This window comes from Leopardus geoffroyi, chromosome C3 (assembly GCF_018350155.1).
Source record: "Leopardus geoffroyi isolate Oge1 chromosome C3, O.geoffroyi_Oge1_pat1.0, whole genome shotgun sequence".
Taxonomy (NCBI): domain Eukaryota; kingdom Metazoa; phylum Chordata; class Mammalia; order Carnivora; family Felidae; genus Leopardus; species Leopardus geoffroyi.
In genome coordinates, this window is record NC_059338.1 from 61,521,575 (window position 1) to 61,543,199 (window position 21,625).

General features: G+C 36.8%; 1 protein-coding gene across 3 annotated transcripts in view; it reads left to right on the top strand.

Moving 5' to 3' along the window:
• The window catches only part of WDR64 (WD repeat domain 64), a 134,279-nt gene that overhangs the window by 37,838 nt on the left and 74,816 nt on the right, over window positions 1–21,625 (top strand). For all 3 annotated transcript variants that reach the window (XM_045453104.1, XM_045453103.1, XM_045453105.1), the window contains one exon: window positions 5,359–5,493. In XM_045453104.1, coding sequence (XP_045309060.1) covers window positions 5,359–5,493 — 135 coding nt within the window. The remainder of the gene's footprint in view (window positions 1–5,358; window positions 5,494–21,625) is intronic.

A 21,625-nucleotide genomic window follows, 5' to 3' on the forward strand; every position in this document is an offset into this window, starting at 1 on the left:
ATGTTGGAGTTTCATTAAAGAACAATAATTCCCTGAGAAAAATGGTCAAAGACTATGACCAGATAATTCACACACAGGCACTCACAGTACAAATACTCAATAAACATTTCAAAATGGTCATCAGGCAAAAATACTAACAATTATGTCCAAGTGATGAGATTATAGGTGATTTTTATTGTCTTTATAATTGTGTTGTCTTTGAAGTTTTTAGAGTAAAGCATATATTACTTTTATTAGCAGAGAAACAAATTTTGTATTAAATATATCCTCTCTCTTAATCAAAAAAGTACAAATTAAAATAAGATACACTTGGGGCGCCTGGGTGGCGCAGTCGGTTAAGCGTCCGACTTCAGCCAGGTCACGATCTCGCGGTCCGGGAGTTCGAGCCCCGCGTCAGGCTCTGGGCTGATGGCTCAGAGCCTGGAGCCTGTTTCCGATTCTGTGTCTCCCTCTCTCTCTGCCCCTACCCCGTTCATGCTCTGTCTCTCTCTGTCCCAAAAATAAATAAACATTGAAAAAAAAAAATTTAAAAAAAAAATAAATAAAATAAGATACACTTTCTCATTTATAAAATTGGAAGAGATTAAAAATGGGGGAGATTTTATGGATGGGCATTCTCCCACACTATTGGTGGTAGAAAGTATGAGTTAGATCCCTTTCTGGAGGGAAACTTGAGCACACACATCAAGTGTCTGCATAAACCTTTACACATTAGGACCCAGGATGTACATGTGTTTAAAAATAAAAGTATGGTTATCACAGCATTATTCCCAGCAGTAAAGTATCTAGTGTCCAACAATGGAGGAAAGATTAATTTAAATGATTAAGTCAGTTCAATACTGTACAAATGTGTAAAAGCTCTAATACAGTTTCTACAAGTATATATTTACATATCTTATAAATATGTCCACATAAATATAATACACTTATATGTAAAATATATTTTTTGTCAGACTCCTGTTTTTTGTCAGATATTTAAAGTACCAAGAGCATTCAGTAAATCATAGTATAATCATAGTAGGGAATGCCATGCACTCCCTGCTTGTTTTTTGGGTGTGGAGCTTGGTTTGGGGTGTGGAGTATTGGTAACCCTAATATAATATTAGGTAAAAAAATTAATTTTTCTATGTACATATGAATTCAGTTTTATAAAAAAATACATAGATGTGTTGTATATTTCTATTTAGGAAAATATTGAATGTAAATATCTCAGTATATTAATAATGATTCTTTGTGGGACTTTGAAGAGGTGATTTTTATTTTCCTCTTTATGTTTTTCTACTTTCTAAATTATGCAATGAAAATTTTTCTTTTCTTTTTTTGAGAGAGAAAGAGGGCACAAGTTAGTGACGGGCAGAGAGAGAGAGAGAGACAGTGAGAGAGAAGTGGGGCTTACCTGAAGCGGGACTCGAGCTCACCTATGTGGAACTCAAACTCAGGACCTGTGACGTCATGACCTGAGCCAAAGTCAGATGCTTAGCAACTGAGCCACCCAGGCACCCGCAAAATTTTCTTTTAGAATAAGAAAAAAAAAATACTTTTAAAAATACAGGATTATATTTTGTTGTTAATGTAACAAATATTTTATCCCAGAGTTAGAATATGCAATTTAAATCTCAAACTATTACAATTAGCCAATTTCTAAAAAAAAAAAAAAACAACAACAATTAGCCAATTTCTGAAATCCTGATAATGACACAATAATTAACTATCTGGCTCCATTTTCCATTCTTCATATTACTTAGTTGCACCAAAGTATTAGAATCTGATGGGGAATTCCTAATATGTGATGTGCTACTGTATACACTACCAAGAATTTCATTCCACGAGACAGTCGGGATAGAAGGAACATACTTAAACATCATAAAAGCCATTTATGAAAAGCCCACAGCTAATAGCATCCTCAATGGGGAAAAACTGAGAGCTTTCCCCCTGAGATCAGGAATATGACAGGGATGTCCACTCTCCCCGCTGTTGTTTAACATAGTGTTGGAAGTGCTAACATCAGCAATCAGACAACAAAAGGAAATCAACGGCATCAAAATTGGCAAAGATGAAGTCAAGCTTTCACTTTTTGCAGATGACATGATAATATACATGGAGAACCCAAGAGACTCCACCAAAAGTCTGCTAGAACTGATACATGAATTCAGCAAACTTGCAGGATACAAAATCAATGTACAGAAATCAGTTGCATTCTTATACACTAATAATGAAGCAACAGAAAGACAAATAAACTGATCCCATTCACAATTGCACCAAGAAGCATAAAATACCTAGGAATAAACCTAACCAAAGATGTAAAAGATCTGATGCTGAAAACTATAGAAAGCTTATGAAGGAAATTGAAGAAGATACAAAGAAATGGAAAAACATTCCGTGCTCATGGACTGGAAGAACAAATATTGTCAAAATGTCAATACTACCCAAAGCTATCTACACATTCAATGCAATCCCAATCAAAATTGCACCAGCATTCTTCTCAAAGCTAGAACAAGCAATCCTAAAATTCATATGGAACCACAAAAGGCCCCGAATAGCCAAAGGAATTTTGAAGAAGAAGACCAAAGCAGGAGGCATCACAATCCCAGACTTTAGCCTCTACTACAAAGCTGTCATCATCAAGACAGCATGGTATTGGCACAAAAACAGACACATAGACCAATGGAATAGAATAGAAACCCCAGAACTAGACCCACAAACATATGGCCAACTCATCTTTGACAAAGCAGGAAAGAACATCCAATGGAAAAAAGACAGTCTCTTTAACAAATGGTGCTGGGAGAACTGGACAGCAACGTGCAGAAGGTTGAAGCTAGACCACTTTCTCACACCATTCACAAAAAGAAACTCAAAATGGATAAAGGACCTGAATGTGAGACAGGAAACCATCAAAACCCTAGAGGAGAAAGCAGGAAAAGACCTCTCTGACCTCAGCCGTAGCAATCTCTTACTTGACACATCCCCAAAGGCAAGGGAATTAAAAGCAAAAATGAACTATTGGGACCTCATCAAGATAAAAAGCTTCTGTACAGCAAAGGAAACAACCAACAAAACTAAAAGGCAACCAACGGAATGGGAAAAGATATTTGCAAATGACATATCGGACAAAGGGCTAGTATCCAAAATCTATAAAGAGCTCACCAAGCTCCACACCCAAAAAACAAATAATCCAGTGAAGAAATGGGCAGAAAACATGAATAGACACTTCTCTAAAGAGGACATCCAGATGGCCAACAAGCACATGAAAAGATGCTCAACGTCGCACCTCATCAGGGAAATACAAATCAAAACCACACTCAGATATCACCTCACGCCAGTCAGAGTGGCCAAAATGAACAAATCCGGAGACTATAGATGCTGGCGAAGATGTGGAGAAACAGGAAACCTCTTGCAGTGTTGGTGGGAATTCAAACTGGTGCAGCCGCTCTGGAAAACAGTGTGGAGGTTCCTCAAAAAATTAAAAATAGACCTACCCTATGACCCAGCAGTAGCACTGCTAGAAATTTCCCCAAGGGATACAGGAGTACTGATGCATAGGGGCACTTGTACCCCAATGTTTATAGCAGCACTCTCAACAATAGCCAAATTATGGAAAGGGCCTAAATGTCCATCAACTGATGAATAGATAAAGAAATCGTGGTTTATATACACAATGGAGTACTACGTGGCAATGAGAAAGAATGAAATATGGCCCTTTGTAGCAACGTGGATGGAACTGGAGAGTGTGATGCTAAGTGAAATAAGCCATACAGAGAAAGACAGATACCATATGGTTTCACTCTTATGTGGATCCTGAGAAACTTAACAGAAACCCATGGTGGAGGAGAAGGAAAAAAAAAAAAAGAGAGAGAGAGAGGTTAGAGTGGGAGAGAGCCAAAGCATAAGAGACTGTTAAAAACTGAGAACAAACTGAGGGTTGATGGCGGGTGGGAGGGAGGGAAGTGTGGATGATGGGCATTGAAGAGGGCATCTTTTGGGATGAGCACTGGGCGTTGCATGGAAATCAATTTGACAATAAATTTCATATATTAAAAAAAAATTTTCATTCCAATTATAATAGGTTCTTGGAGTAGAAGCTGAGACATAAATTTTCTTTCTCTGAGATGTGTGTCACCTGTCAGAAAATTACATGGCCTCTTTTACATTCCTGTTTCCATTAGCTGAATGTTAGAAATTTGAGGAATCTGGGTACAGTTAAACAAATGCTAATTCACGTTGGTTCTTTTGGGTGATTATTTACATGTAGATGATTTACTCATGTAGATGATCATAATGGACGTTATTTAAATTATTAAGACTGACACGTATAGATAAGCTGAGTGTTGAGGCATATTCTTACACCAAACAGATTCTTAAACCCAACAGAATGAAAAGGATTAAGGCCAAAGGGGTAATTAAATTCTGGAGCCATCATAATGTTTTCCTGCAGTTGATATCCACATAATACATTTATATCAGATGGGTGGTGGGGGGAGGGTGTGGATAGGAAATACTGGTATGCAAAATGTTGTGCAAATTAAAGAAAAAAGTAGCCAGCACCCAGAGTCCAAAATTAAATGCAATCCAGTATGGAAAAAAGAAAGCTCTCTATTCTGTTTAATCTCATATTGTCAAACATCCCTGCCTTGAGTTATAAACACATCCATTCCTCAACTAGAATCTAAGGAGCTTGGGAACAAGGATTTTGCCTTAGTCATCCTTATGTCCTTTTAACTGGGATACAGTAAGTGCTCAATAAGTGTTCATGAATGAGGAAACAAGTACACTGTAATATTTGAGTAAAGATAACACCAGGAAGATGGCTTCTTCCAGTTGAGGTAAGAATTTTGTCATAAAAATTTTGGCCCGTAATGCTAAGCCTCTCACTGAAGTGTCCTGTGAACTGGTGAGCAACACTTTGGCAAGGCTGTCGCAGCTTCAGCTTCACCAGTGACTGGGACTCCAAATTTCTCAGTTTTCCAGTTCTGAAAGTGTTCATGGAAAATATGAAAGTGCATTGACTCACCTAAAACAATATGAAACACAGTCCTTTTGGATGACCAGAATTTATCAGTAAAGTAAGGATAATAGTGCCCATATTGAACAAGGATTCTTCTAGAGTATTCCTTTAATTCTGAATCTACAGCTCAAAATTTGATGATAAACTTTTATTTTTCCTTTAAATACGCCATATGATAAAAATTTAGTTAAACAGTCAAAAGTGGTATAATGCATAGGATGGTCTTATACTTGCAGGCTTTACCGCAGTTCAGAGTTTTGACTTGGTTAAAAGCAAAATGAAATGCTTAATAGAAACTCAACATAATGTCTTTGTGTGTCTAACATAACACCTCCTTTTTTTCTTTTAAATCCCAGTGTTAAAAGGAAGCTGCATAATGACTGGGTTATGAAAATTAGATACATTGCAGCCCTAAGTTGCTTTGGGTCCTGCTCCTTAGACAGTGTTCATTCATTGGTTTTGGAATCCTTGAAGAGACTTGAGGATAATTTGTAAGTACAATAGTTTGTATGCATGAACATTCTGTGACTTTCAGACCTTTTACAAGTAATAAGCCCATGACAGCATGGAGCTTTCTTAGAAAACATCATATCTTAATGATTTCATTTGTTTGACAAGATTAGATTTTTAAGAGGAAATTGAAATCACTCATGCAAATCTGAATATGATGTGTCCTTCTCACAACGATTTTGCTCACTTGTTGTTTATTGACACAATGTATTGGAATAAATCAATACAGGTATATCTATATTTTCCCAGTATAGTTCGGTGGGTAAAACTTTACACTGTGAGGGGCACCTGGGTGGCTCAGGTTTAGCATCCGACTTCAGCTCAGGTCATGATCTCACAGTCCATGATTTCCAGCCCCACGTTGGGCTCTCTGCTGACAACTCAGAGCCTGGAGCCTGCTTAGGATTCTGTGTCTCCCTCTCTCTCTGCCCCTCCCCCACTCACACTCTGTCTCTCTCTCTTCCTCAAAAATAAATAAACATTAAAAAAAAATTTTTTAAGCCTTTACACTTTGAAAATCATTCTTACAGGTCAATTGGCTAGCCTGTGAATATCTATAGCATAAACATCATGTTCCATGTGTAACAAATACATGAAATGGCTTTCTTATAGACAGGTGAATTTGAATAGTATGTAGCTTTATTTTTTATCTCGTTAAGTATTCATTAATAACTATTAATATGTAATAACATTATAACTATATAGTACCTATGTGGGTTTCTTTTTTTTTTTTTTTTTTTTTTTTCAACGTTTATTTATTTTTGGGACAGAGAGAGACAGAGCATGAACGGGGGAGGGGCAGAGAGAGAGGGAGACACAGAATCGGAAACAGGCTCCAGGCTCCGAGCCATCAGCCCAGAGCCCGATGCGGGGCTCGAACTCCCGGACCGCGAGATCGTGACCTGGCTGAAGTCGGGCGCTCAACCGACTGCGCCACCCAGGCGCCCCCTATGTGGGTTTCTTAAGTTTGTTTATTTATTGTGAGAGAGAACGTACATGCAAGTGGGGGAGGAGCAAAGAGAGAGGGAGGGAGGGACTCCCCAGCGGGCTCCACAATGTCAGCGAGGAGCCTGACCCAGGACTTGATCTCAGGAACCATGAGGTCATGACCTGAGCCAAAATCGAGAGTCACACATTTAACCAACTGAGCCACCCAGGTGCCCCACTATACTACTTACGTGTTAATTACATTAATATATGCTAACTGTAAAGCAGACACTATATTTTAATTTTCAGTTTTAAAATGCATTGAGTTATATGCTACAACACGGATAAACCTCAAAAACATTATGCTAAGTGACAGAAGCCAGACACAAAAGACTGCATTTTGAATGATTCCATTTATATCAAATGTCCAGAAAAAGCAAATTTATAGAGACAGGAAGTCGATCAGTGGATGCCCGGAAGTGGCAGTGAAAGCAAGGATCCCAAGTGGGCACAAGGAATATTTCTGGAGTACTGAAAATGTTCTAAAACTTATTTTGGTGATTGCTATACAGCTGTATAAATTCACTAAAAACAATTGAACCTACACATGGGTGAATTTTATGTTATATAAGGTATACTTTAACAAAACTGTCTTTAAAAATACATAGTTTCCAGTCTGGCACATAAAAAGTTTGGAAGTCATCACTCAGCCCTAACAACAGGTAAAATAAATAAGTAAATAAGTAAATAAATAAATAAATAAACAAATAAACAAACCAGAAAATCAACAATTCTTCTTAAATCCATCAAAGAAGTGAAGTCACAGATCAAACTGCTGCCCCCAAATTTAGAGAGACAAGCAGGTATTTACTAAGAATCACAACTTACCAGAGCAGAAATCCACAAGCAGATACCTCTAGGAAACCAAACATACTGTGATAGGAAAACATAAATCCCTGGGGGCTCAACATAGACAAGTCTAAGAGTTAAAAACTCCAGGGACCCAGTTATAGGGGTTCCCATACTTTTGTGCATTTTATTTCTGGGACCAGTTTCTCACAGTGAATATTGGACAAAAATCCTCTCCTGCTTCTGACAAGGGAAGAGGAAAATGCACCACATTCTGTTCTTTTTAACAAGTTCCCTTCAGCAAAACTACCATACCAGAGCCTAAACTATTGAGGTTTTATCAGAGAAACTGATAGAGATCAGAGAAATGATCTGATCAGGGAGATCAGAAGGGAGAAGGGAAATATCCACCTCTAGCCTACTCTAGCTTTCCATAATGGAGAAGGGACATATCCAAACCTAGCCCACTCCAGCCATCCTGACCTACCTAAGGGGGAGGAGGCCTGCAGAACATTTGTGAAGCCTGCAGTTCAGAGGACAGTCTTACTAAAAGACTAATCAAAGGACTGTAGACTTACAGTCTAATCAAAGGACTGTAGACCACTTCCCTTTCACCCCACCCACCTTACAACCACATTACTAAAGGATTATTTGCAGCAATTCCTTTTTTTACACAATACATTCAGTCCTACTATCAAGGAAAAAAAATTACAAGGCATACTAAAATGCAAAAACACAGTTTTAAGAGATAGAGCAAGCATCAAACCAAACTCAGATATAGGTGGGATGTTGGAATTAGCAGACCAGGAATGGAAAATAACTATGAGTAATATGTTAAGGGCTCTCATGGATAAAGTGGACACCATGCAAAAAAAGATTGGGAATGTAAACAGAGAGATAGAAATTTTAATAAAGATTCAAAAAAAGGGGTGCCTGGGTGGCGCAGTTGCTTGAGCGTCTGACTTCAGCCTAGATCATGATCTCATGGTTTGTGGGATCAGGCCCCACATCAGGCTCCGTACTGACAGCTCAGAGCCTGGAGCCTGCTGCAGAATGGGTCTCCCTCTCTCTGTGCCCCTCCCCCGTGCTCACTATGTCTCTTTCTCTCTCAAAAATAAACATTAAAAATTTTTTAAAAAATCAAAAAGAAATGCTAGAAATCAAAAACACTGTAATAGAAATAAAGAATGCCTTTGACTGGATCAACAGTAGACTGACTACTTGAGGAAAGAATCTCTGAACTTGAGAATATGTCAATAGACACTTCAGAAATGATAAAACAAGGGACATCTGGGTGGCTTAGTCGGCTAAGTGTCTGACTTCAGCTCAGGTCATGATCTTGCAGCTCACAAGTTCAAGCCCTGTGTTGGGCTCTGTGCTGACAACTCAGAGCCTGGAGCCTGCTTCAGATTCTCTGTCTCCCTCTCTGTCTGCCCCTCCCTCCCTCTCTCTCTCTCTCTCTCTCTCAAAAGTGAATAAAAACATTTTTAAAAATTAACAAATGGTAAAACAAGGATAAGAAGTCTGAAAAAAAAAAAAGGAATAAAATATCCAAGAACTTTGGAACAACTACAAGAGTTGTGGCATATGCATAATGGGAATTCTAGGGAAATGAAGAGAAAGATGAAAAGAAGAAATATTTGAAGGAATGACTGAGAATTTCCCCAAATTAATGTCAGATACCAAACCACACATATAATAAGCTCAGAGAACACCAAGCATGATAAATGCCAAAATAACAACACCAACAACAACAAAAACACTGAGGCATATCATATTCAAACTCTAGAAAATCAAAGATAAAAATTTTTGAAAGAAATCAGATGGAAAAAAGCACCTCACCTTAGAGGAGGAAAGGTAAGACTTACATCCAACTTCTCCTCAAAAAAACCATGCAAGATGAAAGTGCAGTAAAATATCTGAAGAATTGAAACAAAAATATACCAACGCAGAATTATTTTTTCTGCAAAATTATCCTTTCAAAGTGAAAGATAAATAAAAACATTTTCAGACAAACAAAAATTGAGTGAATTTGTTGCCAATGGACCTGACTTGCAAGAAATGTAAAAAGAAGTTCTTCAGAGATGAGAAAAATAATGTATGTAAGAAATCAAGACCTACATAAAGAAAGGAAGATCATTACAGAAGGAATAAGTGAAGGTAAGAATAAAAACATTTATTTCCTTACTCTTAATTTATCTAACAGATAACAGTTTGTTCACAACAATGGCAACAATGTATTGAGATATATACAAATATATGTGATCAAGGTATATATAACAGCACTGACAGGAAAATTCATAGCATTAGATACATATATTAGAAAAGAAAGATCTAAAACTAATACTCTAAGTTTCCCTTAGGAAACTAGACAAAAATAGAAACTGTCCAAAGTAAGCAGAGAAAAAAAAATAAAATTACAACTGAAATCAATAAAATTAAAAACAGGAAATCAATAGAGAAAGTCAATAAAACCAAAACCTGGTTTTTTGAAAAGATCAATAAAATTGATAAACCTCTAGCCAGGATAACTAAGAAAAGAGAAGACACAAATTGCTACTATCAGAAGTAAAGAAAGTAACATGACGACAGATCCTATAGACATTAAAAAAATAAAGGAATATTATGACCAACTCTATGCCCACAAATTTGATAATCTAGATAAAAATGGACCAATTCCTTGAAAGATATAATCTGTCAAAACTCACACCAGAAGGTAAATAATCTGAATAGGCCTATAATTTGTTAATGAAAATGAATTAATAATAAAACATTCTAAAAGAAAAAGCATCAGGCCCATGTAGGTTTAATGGTGAATTCTACTGTACATTTAAGGAAGAAATTATACCAATTCTCTACAATCTCCTCCAGATAATAGAAGCAGATAAATACTTTCAGACCTGTTCAGTGAGGCCAGTTGTACCCTAATTCCAAAACCAGACACAGGCATTACAAAGAAAACTACAGACCAGTGTCTCCCAGGAGTATAGATGCAAAAATCCTTGACAAAATATTAGCAAATTGAACTTAATAAGATATAAAAAGAAATATACACCATGACCAGGTATGCAAGGCTGGCTCAACATTTGAAAATTATTTAATATATCAATCATATCAACAGGCTAAGAATAAAAATCAATTATCACATCAATAGATACAAAAAAGCATTTGAAAAAATCTATTCATGTAAAAACTCTAAATCAAGACACAGACCTTGTATTTCTCTCTCTCTCTCTCTCTCTCTCTCTCTCTCTCTCTCACACACACACACATCTCAAAATGGACCAAAGATGTAAATATAAAACCCAAAACTATAAAACTCTTAGATGAAAATCTAAATAATCTTAGTTTTGGCTGTGACTTTGTAGATTCAACACCAAAGGCATAATCCATGAAAGGAATGAATGATAAGCTGGGCATCATTAAAATAAAAAATTTATGCTCTTCAAAAGACACCATCAAGAGAACAAAAAGACAAACCATAGACTGGGAGAAAATATTTGCAAAAGGAATATCTGATAGAGGGCTCTTAGACCAAGAACTCTTAAAACTCAAGAATAAGAAAACAAACAAATTTTAAAAATGGGCAAAAGACCTAGACAGACACTTCACCAAAGGAGCTATACAGATGGAAATAAGCACATGAAAAGATGTTCCACATTATATGTCATTAGAAAAATGCAAATTGAAGCCACAATGAATATGGCAAATCCACAGCTAATACCATACTCAGTAAAAGCTCAAAGTTTTTCCTCTAAGATCAGGAACAAAGATGCCCACTTTTGCATCTTCAACATAGTATTTGAAATCCTAGCCAGAGCAAGAAACAAGAAAAAGAAATGCCTTTTAGGCATTCAAATTGGAGAGAAAGTAAAACTGTCACTATTTCCAGATGACATGATATTATATATAGAAAGTCCTAAAGACTCCACCAAAGAGCTGTTAGAACTAATAAATTAATTCAGTAAACTACAGGATACAAAATCAATATACAAAAATCAGATGTGTTTTTATAAAATAATAATTAACTATTGGAAAGAGTAATAAGAAAATAATCCCATTTACAATTGCATCAAAAACAATTCAATACCTATGAATAAATTTAACCGAGGAGATGAAAGATTGAACGCTGTAAGACATTAATGAAAGAAATTAAAGAAGATACAGATAAATGGAAAGATATTCCATGCTCATGGATTGGAAGAATTAATATCATCACAATATCCATACTACCCATAGCAATCTGCAGGTTCAACGTAATCCGTATCAAAATTCCAGTGGCATTTTTCCCCACAGAAATAGAGCAAGCATTCCAATATTTGTGTGGGACCCCAAAAGGCCCCCAAGTAGGTGAATCAATCTTGAGAAACAGTAACAAAGCTGGAGGCATTATGCTCCCTGATTTCATATTGTATTGTAAAGCTATAGTAATTAAAACAGTATGACATAGGTCTAAAAACAGACACACAGATCAATGGAACAGAATAGAAAGCCCAGAAATAATCCCACACAAATATGATCAATTAATTGTGGCAAAGAAGCCAAGAATGCGCTATGGGAAAGACAGTCTCTTCAATAAATGGTATTGGGAAAACTGGACAGCCACATGCAAAAGAATAAAATTGGACCCCTATCTCACACCATACACAAAAATGAACTCAAAATGGATTAAAGCCTGAATGTGAGAACTGAAGCCATAAAACTCATAGAGTAAATGTAATGTAAGTAATGTAAGACATTAATCTTGGCTGTGATGTTTTAAATCTGACACCAAAAGCAAAAGCAACAAAGGCAAAAGTAAAAAGTGAGACTATATCAACCTAAAAAGCTTCTGTGCAGCAAGGAAGCCCTAAGAAAAATGAAAAACCACCTACTGAGTGGAAGGAAATATTTGCAAATCATATATCTGATAAGGGGCTAATATCTAAATATTATAAATATTTATACTTATATAAAAATATTTAATTTAATTTATTTATATAATTTATTTACATATTATATATTTATATATATTTTATATATAAAGAACTCATACAACTCGAGCAAAAAACAATCCAATTTAAAAATAGGCAGAAGATCTGAATAGAAATTTTTTTCAAAGGAGACATACAGATGACCAGCAGGTACATGAAGAGGTGCTCCACATTACTAGTCATCAGAGAAATGCATATCAAAACCACAATGAGATATCACCTCACACCTGTTGGGATGGCTAAAGTCAAAATTATAAGAAACACCAAATGTTCGTGAAGATGTAGGGAAAAGGGAACCTTGGTGCATTATTGGTAGGAATGTAAATTGGTGCGGTCACTATGAAAAACAATACCGAAGTTCCTCAAAAAATTAAAAATAGAACTACCATATGATGCAGTAATTCCACTTCAGGGTATTTATCCAAAGAATACAAAACACTAATTCAAAAAGATAATATGCACCACCATGTTTCTTATAGCATTATTTACAGTAACCAAAATGCGGAAACAAAGTAACGATCCATCAATGGATAAATGGATATGAAAATTGGTACATAAATACAATAGAATATTATTCAGCCATAAAAAGAAGGAAACCTTGCCATTTGTGACAATATGGATGAACCTGGAGAGTTATACTAAGTGAAATAAGCCAGAAAGAGGAAGACAAATACTGGATGGTATCACTTACATGTGGGATCCCCCCCAAAAGTCAAACTCACAAAAACAAGGAGTAGAAAAGTGGTTGCCAGGGGCTGGGTTGGGGGAAATAGGAAAAAGTTAGAAAAATGTATAAATTTGCAGTTACAAATGAATAAGATCTGGGGATGTATTGGTGACTATCATTAATAACACTATATTGTATAACTGAAATTTCCTGAAAGTAGGACTTAAATGTTCTAGAAAGAAAAAAAGGAAGGAAGGAAGGAAGGAAGGAAGGAAGGAAGGAAGGAAAGAAGGAAGGAAAGAAAGAAGGAAAGAAAGAAGGAAAGAAGGAAGGGAGAAAAGAAAGAGGAAGGAAGAGGAGAAGAAAAGAGAATGGAAGGGAATAGAAGGGAAGGGAAGGGAGAGAAGGGAAGAGAAGAGAAGAGAAGAGAGAAGGAAGGAAGAAAGAAAACAAAGAAAAATACTCAAAGTGATGGTTATGTTAGTTAACTGGATGGGGAGGAATCCTTTCACAATGTATATACGTATCAGATCAAAAAAAAAAAACCTGAAAAGATAAAAACAAAACAAAAGACTAAGGGTCAAAACTTAAAACAATAAAAATCTCTTCTTGATAATTTAATTCCCTTCTTTAAAACTCACTGTAATAATTTTTTATGAATTTCAGCTCTTCTATGTAAAGAACAAGAGATTGAGTCTTACCTATAGGACTTGGGCTTTTCCCCTTTTACATTAGGGTTAAACTAAAATACATACTAGAAAAAATAATGAATAGTGTTTCCCTAACAAAACACAAATGGTAACTTCCAGGTCCTTCCTATTGAGTTTTTTAACGAAATTCACAAAAAGTGAGAGAAAAAGATAGCCTCTACACATATAGGGCTAGAATTTTAATTTCAGAAACAGACTAACAAAATTAGAAATGTTATGGAAGAAGAGAATATCACATCTCTGAAATGACTAACTACCCTCCATTTTCTTGAAAGTTGTAATCTTCATGAAAGAAACATATTTTCCCATCATCCAGAAAAAGATAAAAAATATTTATCTTGACATATAATATATTGCACTGAGAAGTGAATTAAAAACTTTTCACAGAACATTAAAAATAGTTTCATTTCTTAACACCAGATCTGATTCCATAAATATCATTTCTATGGCATAATTTTCACTTAGTTTCTGTAACATAATTAACTACTAGTGATTACACTCTGACATTTTAAGGGGGTGCATTTCTGAAGCATTTAATTAAGAATAGATGCAACTTAATTTCTAATTGATTTTGTATTGTGTTGGCGATTCATGATACATTTATAACCATAAAGAAGCATTTGTGAAAGCACATGAAATATATGGGGCGCCTGGGTGGCTCAGTCGGTTAAGCGTCTGACTTCGGCTCAGGTCATGATCTCACGGTCTGTGAGTTCAAGCCCCGCGTCGGGCTCTGTGCTGACAGCTCAGAGTCTGGAGCCCATTTCAATTCTGTGTCTCCCTCTCTCTCTGCCCCTCCCCTGTTCATGCTCTGTCTCTCTCTGTCTCAAAAATAAATAAACATTAAAAAAATTAAAAAAAAAAGAAATATAATATGCCCTTATCCTTATAGTACATGTATATTCTACTTCAACATCCAGAGAAAGGATTTTCATTTCCAAGATACACAAATCTACACACGTGATTTTACCCACACAAATATTTCCAGTACATTCACCAGGGTAATTCTAACCATCAATACGACGACCAGAAAGCTATACAGGCCATGTAGTTCAGCCTTGAATCCAGAAGTGTATCAAAATTCAACAAATATTTACTAAGTCACTACGTGGTAAGCACTGTGGACAATACAAATATGTTTAAGTCGTGATCCCTGCCTTTAAATGCTTAAAATCTAGGTAAGATGACAAGGAATACAGACATAAAATCAGTGCCATGCTGGAGTCAGCTCATATCAGTTTATGAGAGCTGATGGCTAAGATTTCAGGAATTTGGCAAATTTCTTAAACACTGCCATCATTTAAAATTTATATAAGCTCAGAATTCCAGTATATTAAAACCAAAAGCAATAAATACTCCAAGCTCATCACTTTTTATTTTACTACATTTTACTATTATGTATATCCTCAAGGATTTTATGTCCTTAAGAACATGGGAATACTATATAATGGTGTATAACTGTGTGTCTTTTCCAGACTCCAAGTTCAGGGACGTCACATTACTCATCTGAAATTGGCCACCATAGGAATATTTATACAATGAAAAACAGCAAATGTTATAAACAAATGCCCTCCCCCACCTCCACTTCCCTGGCCCCTGCTGAGTATTAAACATTTACCAGCACACAACTGCATAGGATAATTCACATTGCAAAGCAAAGCATGTTAATTTCAGTTGAATGGTTTATGATTATGGGCATAATAGGAGCTTAGAAAAGAGAGTGATAGGGGCGCCTGGGTGGCGCAGTCGGTTAAGCGTCCGACTTCAGCCAGGTCACGATCTCGCGGTCCGTGAGTTCGAGCCCCGTGTCGGGCTCTGGGCTGATGGCTCAGAGCCTGGATGCTGTTTCTGATTCTGTGTCTCCCTCTCTCTCTGCCCCTCCCCCGTTCATGCTCTGTCTCTCTCTGTCCCAAAAATAAATAAACGTTGAAAAAAAATTTAAAAAAAAAAAAAAAAAAAAAAAAGAAAAGAGAGTGATAAATGATAGCCCTCTAGGAAGCCTATTGGAGATAAGAACAAGCCTTATATAGGGGATGATGAAAATAAATTTAGCAGAGATTCTATTAAAGAAGAAAGGTCATAGTAGCTAACAATAAGCATGCCAAGTCCATTTTTGGATGAATTAGGTGGCTTATTTCTTCTTAAAGAATATCTTTACATTGATGTGTTTAGTTGGGTATTGTCAATCTCACATTACAAAGTAGAAACCCAGGGCACCTGGGTGGCTCAGTCTGTTGATCAGGGGCCAACTCCTGATTCTGACTCAGGTCATGATCCCAGGGTCATGGGATCGAGTCCTGGATTGGTTCCATGTTGAGTGTAGAGGTGTGCTCTCTCTCTCTCTCTCTTAAAAGAAATTAAAACAAAATGGAAATCAAAAGATTAGGCTGAATAATATTGACAAGCACCTAGAAGTTTTGTCTTCAGAATCCCCGGTATCCCTCTCTCTGGCCTCTCTGTCTTACACTGTTGGCTCTTAAAAGATGTGACTCTCTCTGCGCCTTCTCAATGACCTCACAGAGGCCTCTAATCCTTCATCTCCAAATTTTGTCAGTTCTCTCCTTGACTTTCTTGTCTCCCTCCTTACCTGGACCCCAGGTAAGTCATCTGAGCTCATGTATCACCAGCATTCTCTGCCCTGCACCTCATCTACCATGCACCCCATCTGTCAAGCACCAATCAGAATCCCAACCCTACTGCTCCATAGAGTCCTTATTTCACCCTCTCTGTTTACCTCAGACTATCCCCACCTCCATTGATGTTGGCCCTTCATGACCACAAAACCCTAAGGCCTTTGGAATTCCCAACATCCCACATCATTTGGAATTTTCTATATCCACACCTATCCTTGATCTTTCTTTTTTGTTGAAATAGAAAAGCCTCCATCGGTGGCCTTGCTTTTTTTTTTTTTTTTTTAGCTTGCTAATCTGTTTCTCCTAGTCTCTCATTTCCACCTACAATACTTAATTCTCTTCTGATGTGAGTGATGCTTTTCTTGACCTATAACCTCCTTTGAGCTTTCATACTACACTTTCCCTGGAAAAAGTACTCCACACTCACCACTTCCACTACCTCCACATTATTTGTTCCCTCCATAACCTTCTCTCATGCAGTGTCTCCCCCTTCTACTCTGTAGAAGGGACTCTCAAGTTGGCCAATGATGTCTACATTGTCAAACCAATGGAAACTTAACATATCAGATAGCCTCAGGGCATTTGGCATTACTGATCTCACTCACCCTGAAACTCTATCCTCTTAGCTTTTGGGAAGCCAGAGTTTTCTCCTGGTATCTTATTATTCTTTTTCCTATGACTCCTCTTTTTGTATTTGCTGTTAAATGGGGTGTGCTCTAGAGTTCTGTCCTTAGCTAACTTTAATTATCACTTTCTAGGAACTTCTTGGGTGATGTTCCTATTCTCTAGCATACGAACATCTATATGCTATGAAACCCAAACTATGTTGAACTTTGTACTTCGTATACCTGCTCACCATCTCCACTTGGATATTTCATAGCCCCTCAAACTCATGTTCACGACTGAACTTAAATCCTTCACCTCTTAAGCTATATATTTTACAGGATTTTTAAAATATTTTTTCTTGGTCCATCCAATTACTATGATCCATCAACTCATCATAGGCAGAAATCTGACAATCCCATATGATTCCTTCCTCTGTGCCCACAAACCACCAATCAACATATCCTTCTATGTTCTCTTATAAACACTCATTGAATCTGTCTTATCTTCTGTATCTCTATATCCCTAGGCTATCTTCAACTAGTGTCTTGCCTCAGTTTTATCCCTGCCAAGACTATTGTCCCTTAATCTTCCAGATTATTCTGATAAAGATGATACCCAGCCATCTCAATAACTTTCACGTTTTCCATCCCCTGCCATAGCATCTCCATGGTCTAGTCTCTTCCAGCCTCTCTACCTCATCCCCTTCACTGCCTTTCACTGCCTTGTACTTAAGCTCCTGTAACTCTGAGTTCGTGGCTGCTCTCAGGGTAGGAGCATGTACATGCTGGGATTTTATACCTGTTTGGTGCCTTAAATACTCTCCCCTCTCTTCCTCTTACTTCTATTCCCTCAACCTCCATAATCCTTTTGTTTGTTTGTTTGTTTCATGGAAAAGAGGAAAGTTTTTTGTTTTTAACTTTTTTCCAATTTTATTGAGGTATAATTGATCCCATAATCCTTCAAGGATCAGTTGATACCAACTCTAGGAAATTTTCCTGACCTTCTCCCAGAACCTCCTTCCCCAGCTGATTTAGGTATCCTTTATGTGCCTCAGTCTTTTTATTTATCTTTTAATTATGATTAAGGGTGTGCCTTCCCAAGACACTAAGTTTGTCGAGAGCTATTACTATATCTAACATTGTCTAACCAATTGTCCTATAATTTGAGGAATTTGATGAAACAAGAAGAAGCTCCAGAGTCTGAATCTTCATTTGTTCAGTAAATACTTACTGATGAGTTACTATATTTGAGGCATTGTACTCTGTGCTGGTAATTTAAAGATGAATAAGACTAGTTCCTTGATCTTGTATCTGATGAGAGAGAAAACAAAGAGATTCCCACAGAGGCTGATAAGTGTCATGATATAGATATTAGAGAGGTGTATGGGAGCAGAAAAGAGTTCTTAGAGCATCCTACATAGGATTTTGAAGGGAGAAAAATTGGGGAAGTCTTCCTGAAGAAGGGCTCATACATGCTGAGTTTTGAAGACCTGATAACAATTAGCCAGGCAAAGCTATTGCATTGAGAGTGGATAAATAGCCCCATTAAAGAAATGGCATTTACAAAGTTGTGGAAGTGAAAAAGAAAATGGCGAGTTCTAGAAACTGTAAGTGGATCAATATTATTGGAACACAGAGAGGGAGAAGTGTTGGGAAAGATGAGGAGGGACAGGGAAAAAATGAAAAAGCCAGTATATTATGCTGAAGAGTTGGAATATTAACCTGAGAGCTATAGGAAGCTATTGAATGCTTTGGCAAGCAGAATGGTCAAAGAAGTATTTTTGACAGACCACCTTAGCAACATGATGGAGAATGGATTGGGGAAAGGCAAGTTGGAAAGGAGAGAACTGAGAATATAGGGTAATAATTCAGAAAGGAACTGATGAGAGCTTGAACTTAACCAGTGGAAATAAAAATGGAGAGAGAAGAGATTCATGTAACATTGATAAGAATTGGTGACCTACTGGATAAGAGAAATAAAGAGAGAAATCCAAATTTCATTTTTTTCATTTGTAACAATATTCATTGAACGACTATTACAGACCAAAAACTGTTCCAAGAATTGATATAATGGTATACAAAAAATATCAACTCTCTCCTCTCCTGGAGCACATATCCAAGTGGGAAAGACAATCCTATAAATAATACAAATTTAGGAAATGAAGTAAGGTTACAGGATAGAGTGACTGCAGATAGCATTTTTGATTGGATAGTCAGGAGACACTGCTCTGAGGAGCTAACATTTGAGCAAAGAACTGAATGAGGTGAAGAGCAAATCATCCAAGATCCAGAGGAATTCTTAGGGCAGTAGCAGGCTGCTGGGTTTCTGTCTGGGAGACCCATTTGCGTGGCTAAGCTATTTATTAAGAGAGAATGTTAGTAAAGGAATAAGTTTATGAGGAAGCACATGACTTCTAATGTCACTTCTGCCACTTATTTCTTGGCCAAGTGGTCTTGGGCATGTTACTTATCTGAACCTCAATAGCCTCATTAATGAATGGGGAAAATAGTAACTTTGTTACCTCCCAGGACTTTTGCACTGCTCAAATGAGCTGAGATGAGTGAAGGTCCCTTGAAACTGTAAAATACTGTAATAATTTAAAGGTTTATTATTTGCTTATAGATGTTCATGCTCTTTCACAAAGAATTGATTTTTAAAGAATACCTTGATTTCCATGCACTGTCAAAATCCATAATAATGACAATACTGGGAGGGAAAGAAAAGACTAATATTTTTCCTTGGGGAACAAGTTATGATGGGGCACATATTCCCTTTTTCCAAAGCTTAGGATCTATCTATCAAGTGGTGATTCTTGTGTTAGATTTTAAACAAGATGGTAATCTTCCTGATCTCATTTAGATTGTATACCTTCTTTTTGTAAGGGAAAATATGCCCTTCAACTAGCATGATTCTAAGCCAATCTAATTTCTTTCCTCCCCCAGTGGAGTAACCTCAAGAGCAGGACTAAGTTGTTTACATTCTCCTTCACTTATTGTATTCCTTTTTATCCTGGATTCCAATCCATTTTCCCATGTATGTATGCACAGACACACACACACACACACACACACACACACACACACACACACAACACCATTCTATTGGGTTCAATGTATCTTTTTGTTTATACATTTCCTTCAAAATCTATATTTGTATGTATTTCTAATTTATGTAATGGTATTATAGGGAATTTAAATTCCTAGTCTCCACAGTGTTCCATAGATTTGGTACTTAGTAGTCATAAACAGATTGCTAGAAGATTTTATTTTCAAACTAGCCAATACTTCTGGTCTTTGCTCTGAAATCATCTATTTTGCAAGAGTCAGGAGTTTGTCTTTGAGCCCAATTCTGAGCTTCCTAGTATTTACCATAACTTCTGGAATGTGGTTGATGATACATTCAGACTGAGGGAGTCAGGAAACTCAGATAAAAATACTCAGCCAACCTCAGCAAACGGTGATCATCGATCCATTCAGTAAGATTATGGCTGAGTTTTTCAACTATTTCCTTGGGCCACTCTCCTAAATCTAGAAGCTAAAGAGATTTCTCAAGTGATACAGTATAATAATGTTTTCCTGAACTGTCGGTGCCACTGGAGAGTCATCTCAATAGAAGGAGAGTCAGGTCCATTTCATCCCTAGATTCAACATAGTCCTATTTCTGCAATTTCCTATAATGAGTCTTAAGTTGAGCCCGATGAAACTGCAATTATCCTAATACGTAATTGGCCAGCTGTTAAAACAGGAGCTAGCACAACTCCCAAGAAGGCAGGAAAAAACTCCTCTCAAAAAAATTTCCATTTCAAACATGATTACCATTTTGGTTATAATTTTGTATGGTAATTTCACAAATGGAGTTTTGTACCAGCAAGAAAATGAACATCTGCAATTAATTATACCATGTAAAGCATATGGGCCTGTTGCAAGACATAAGTTGAACCTTTAACCCTTTGATAGCTTGACAACTTCCCAGAGATGAACAACTAACTATTCAGCGTTACTTTTTCTCAGTTACCCAACTCAGAGGCAGGTTTTTATACTGGGAAGTGTATACTGCCTCATAATAGGGTCGCTGTGGACCCAGACAGAGCTGGTTTCCATCCTAGTACCACTAGCTTTCTGAGCACTGAACACCGTGAACACAGTAACATTACCTCTTCTTAATCTGTTTCCCCATCATTAGATGGGAATGAATGTACCTACCTTATAGTCTTAGGAAAATGACCTAAGTTAACTCATGTAAAGTGAGTACATGGTTAGTACTCAATAAATGTAAGTTCTTTTTTTGTTCCCTTTGTAAAGATGCTGAAAAGCAGCAAAAAATGAGTGTGAATACTAAGAACAGGTGAAGCTACTATAGAGCTGTCGTGGTTTGGGCCTTGTGCTCCGGCATTGAGAGTAGGGGTCAGAAAACCACAAGGACCAAATCCAGTAGGCCGTCTGTTTTTGTTACATCTGCAAACCAAAAATTATTTTTACATTTCCAAATTGTTGAACAAGTCAAAGGGATGACCCATTTCATGACCCATGAAAGTTATGTGAAATTCAAATTTCTTTGCTCATGAAGTAGTATGGGAATACGGCCATGCTTACTCATTTATGTATTATTTATGGCTGTTCTCATGCCACAGTAGCAGAGTTGAGTAGTTGTGACCACAGAGACTATATGGCAAAGTCTAAAATATTTATTATTTGGCTCCTTAAAGAAAAAGTTTACCAACTCCTGATTTAGTTTTCTATTGCATCCTT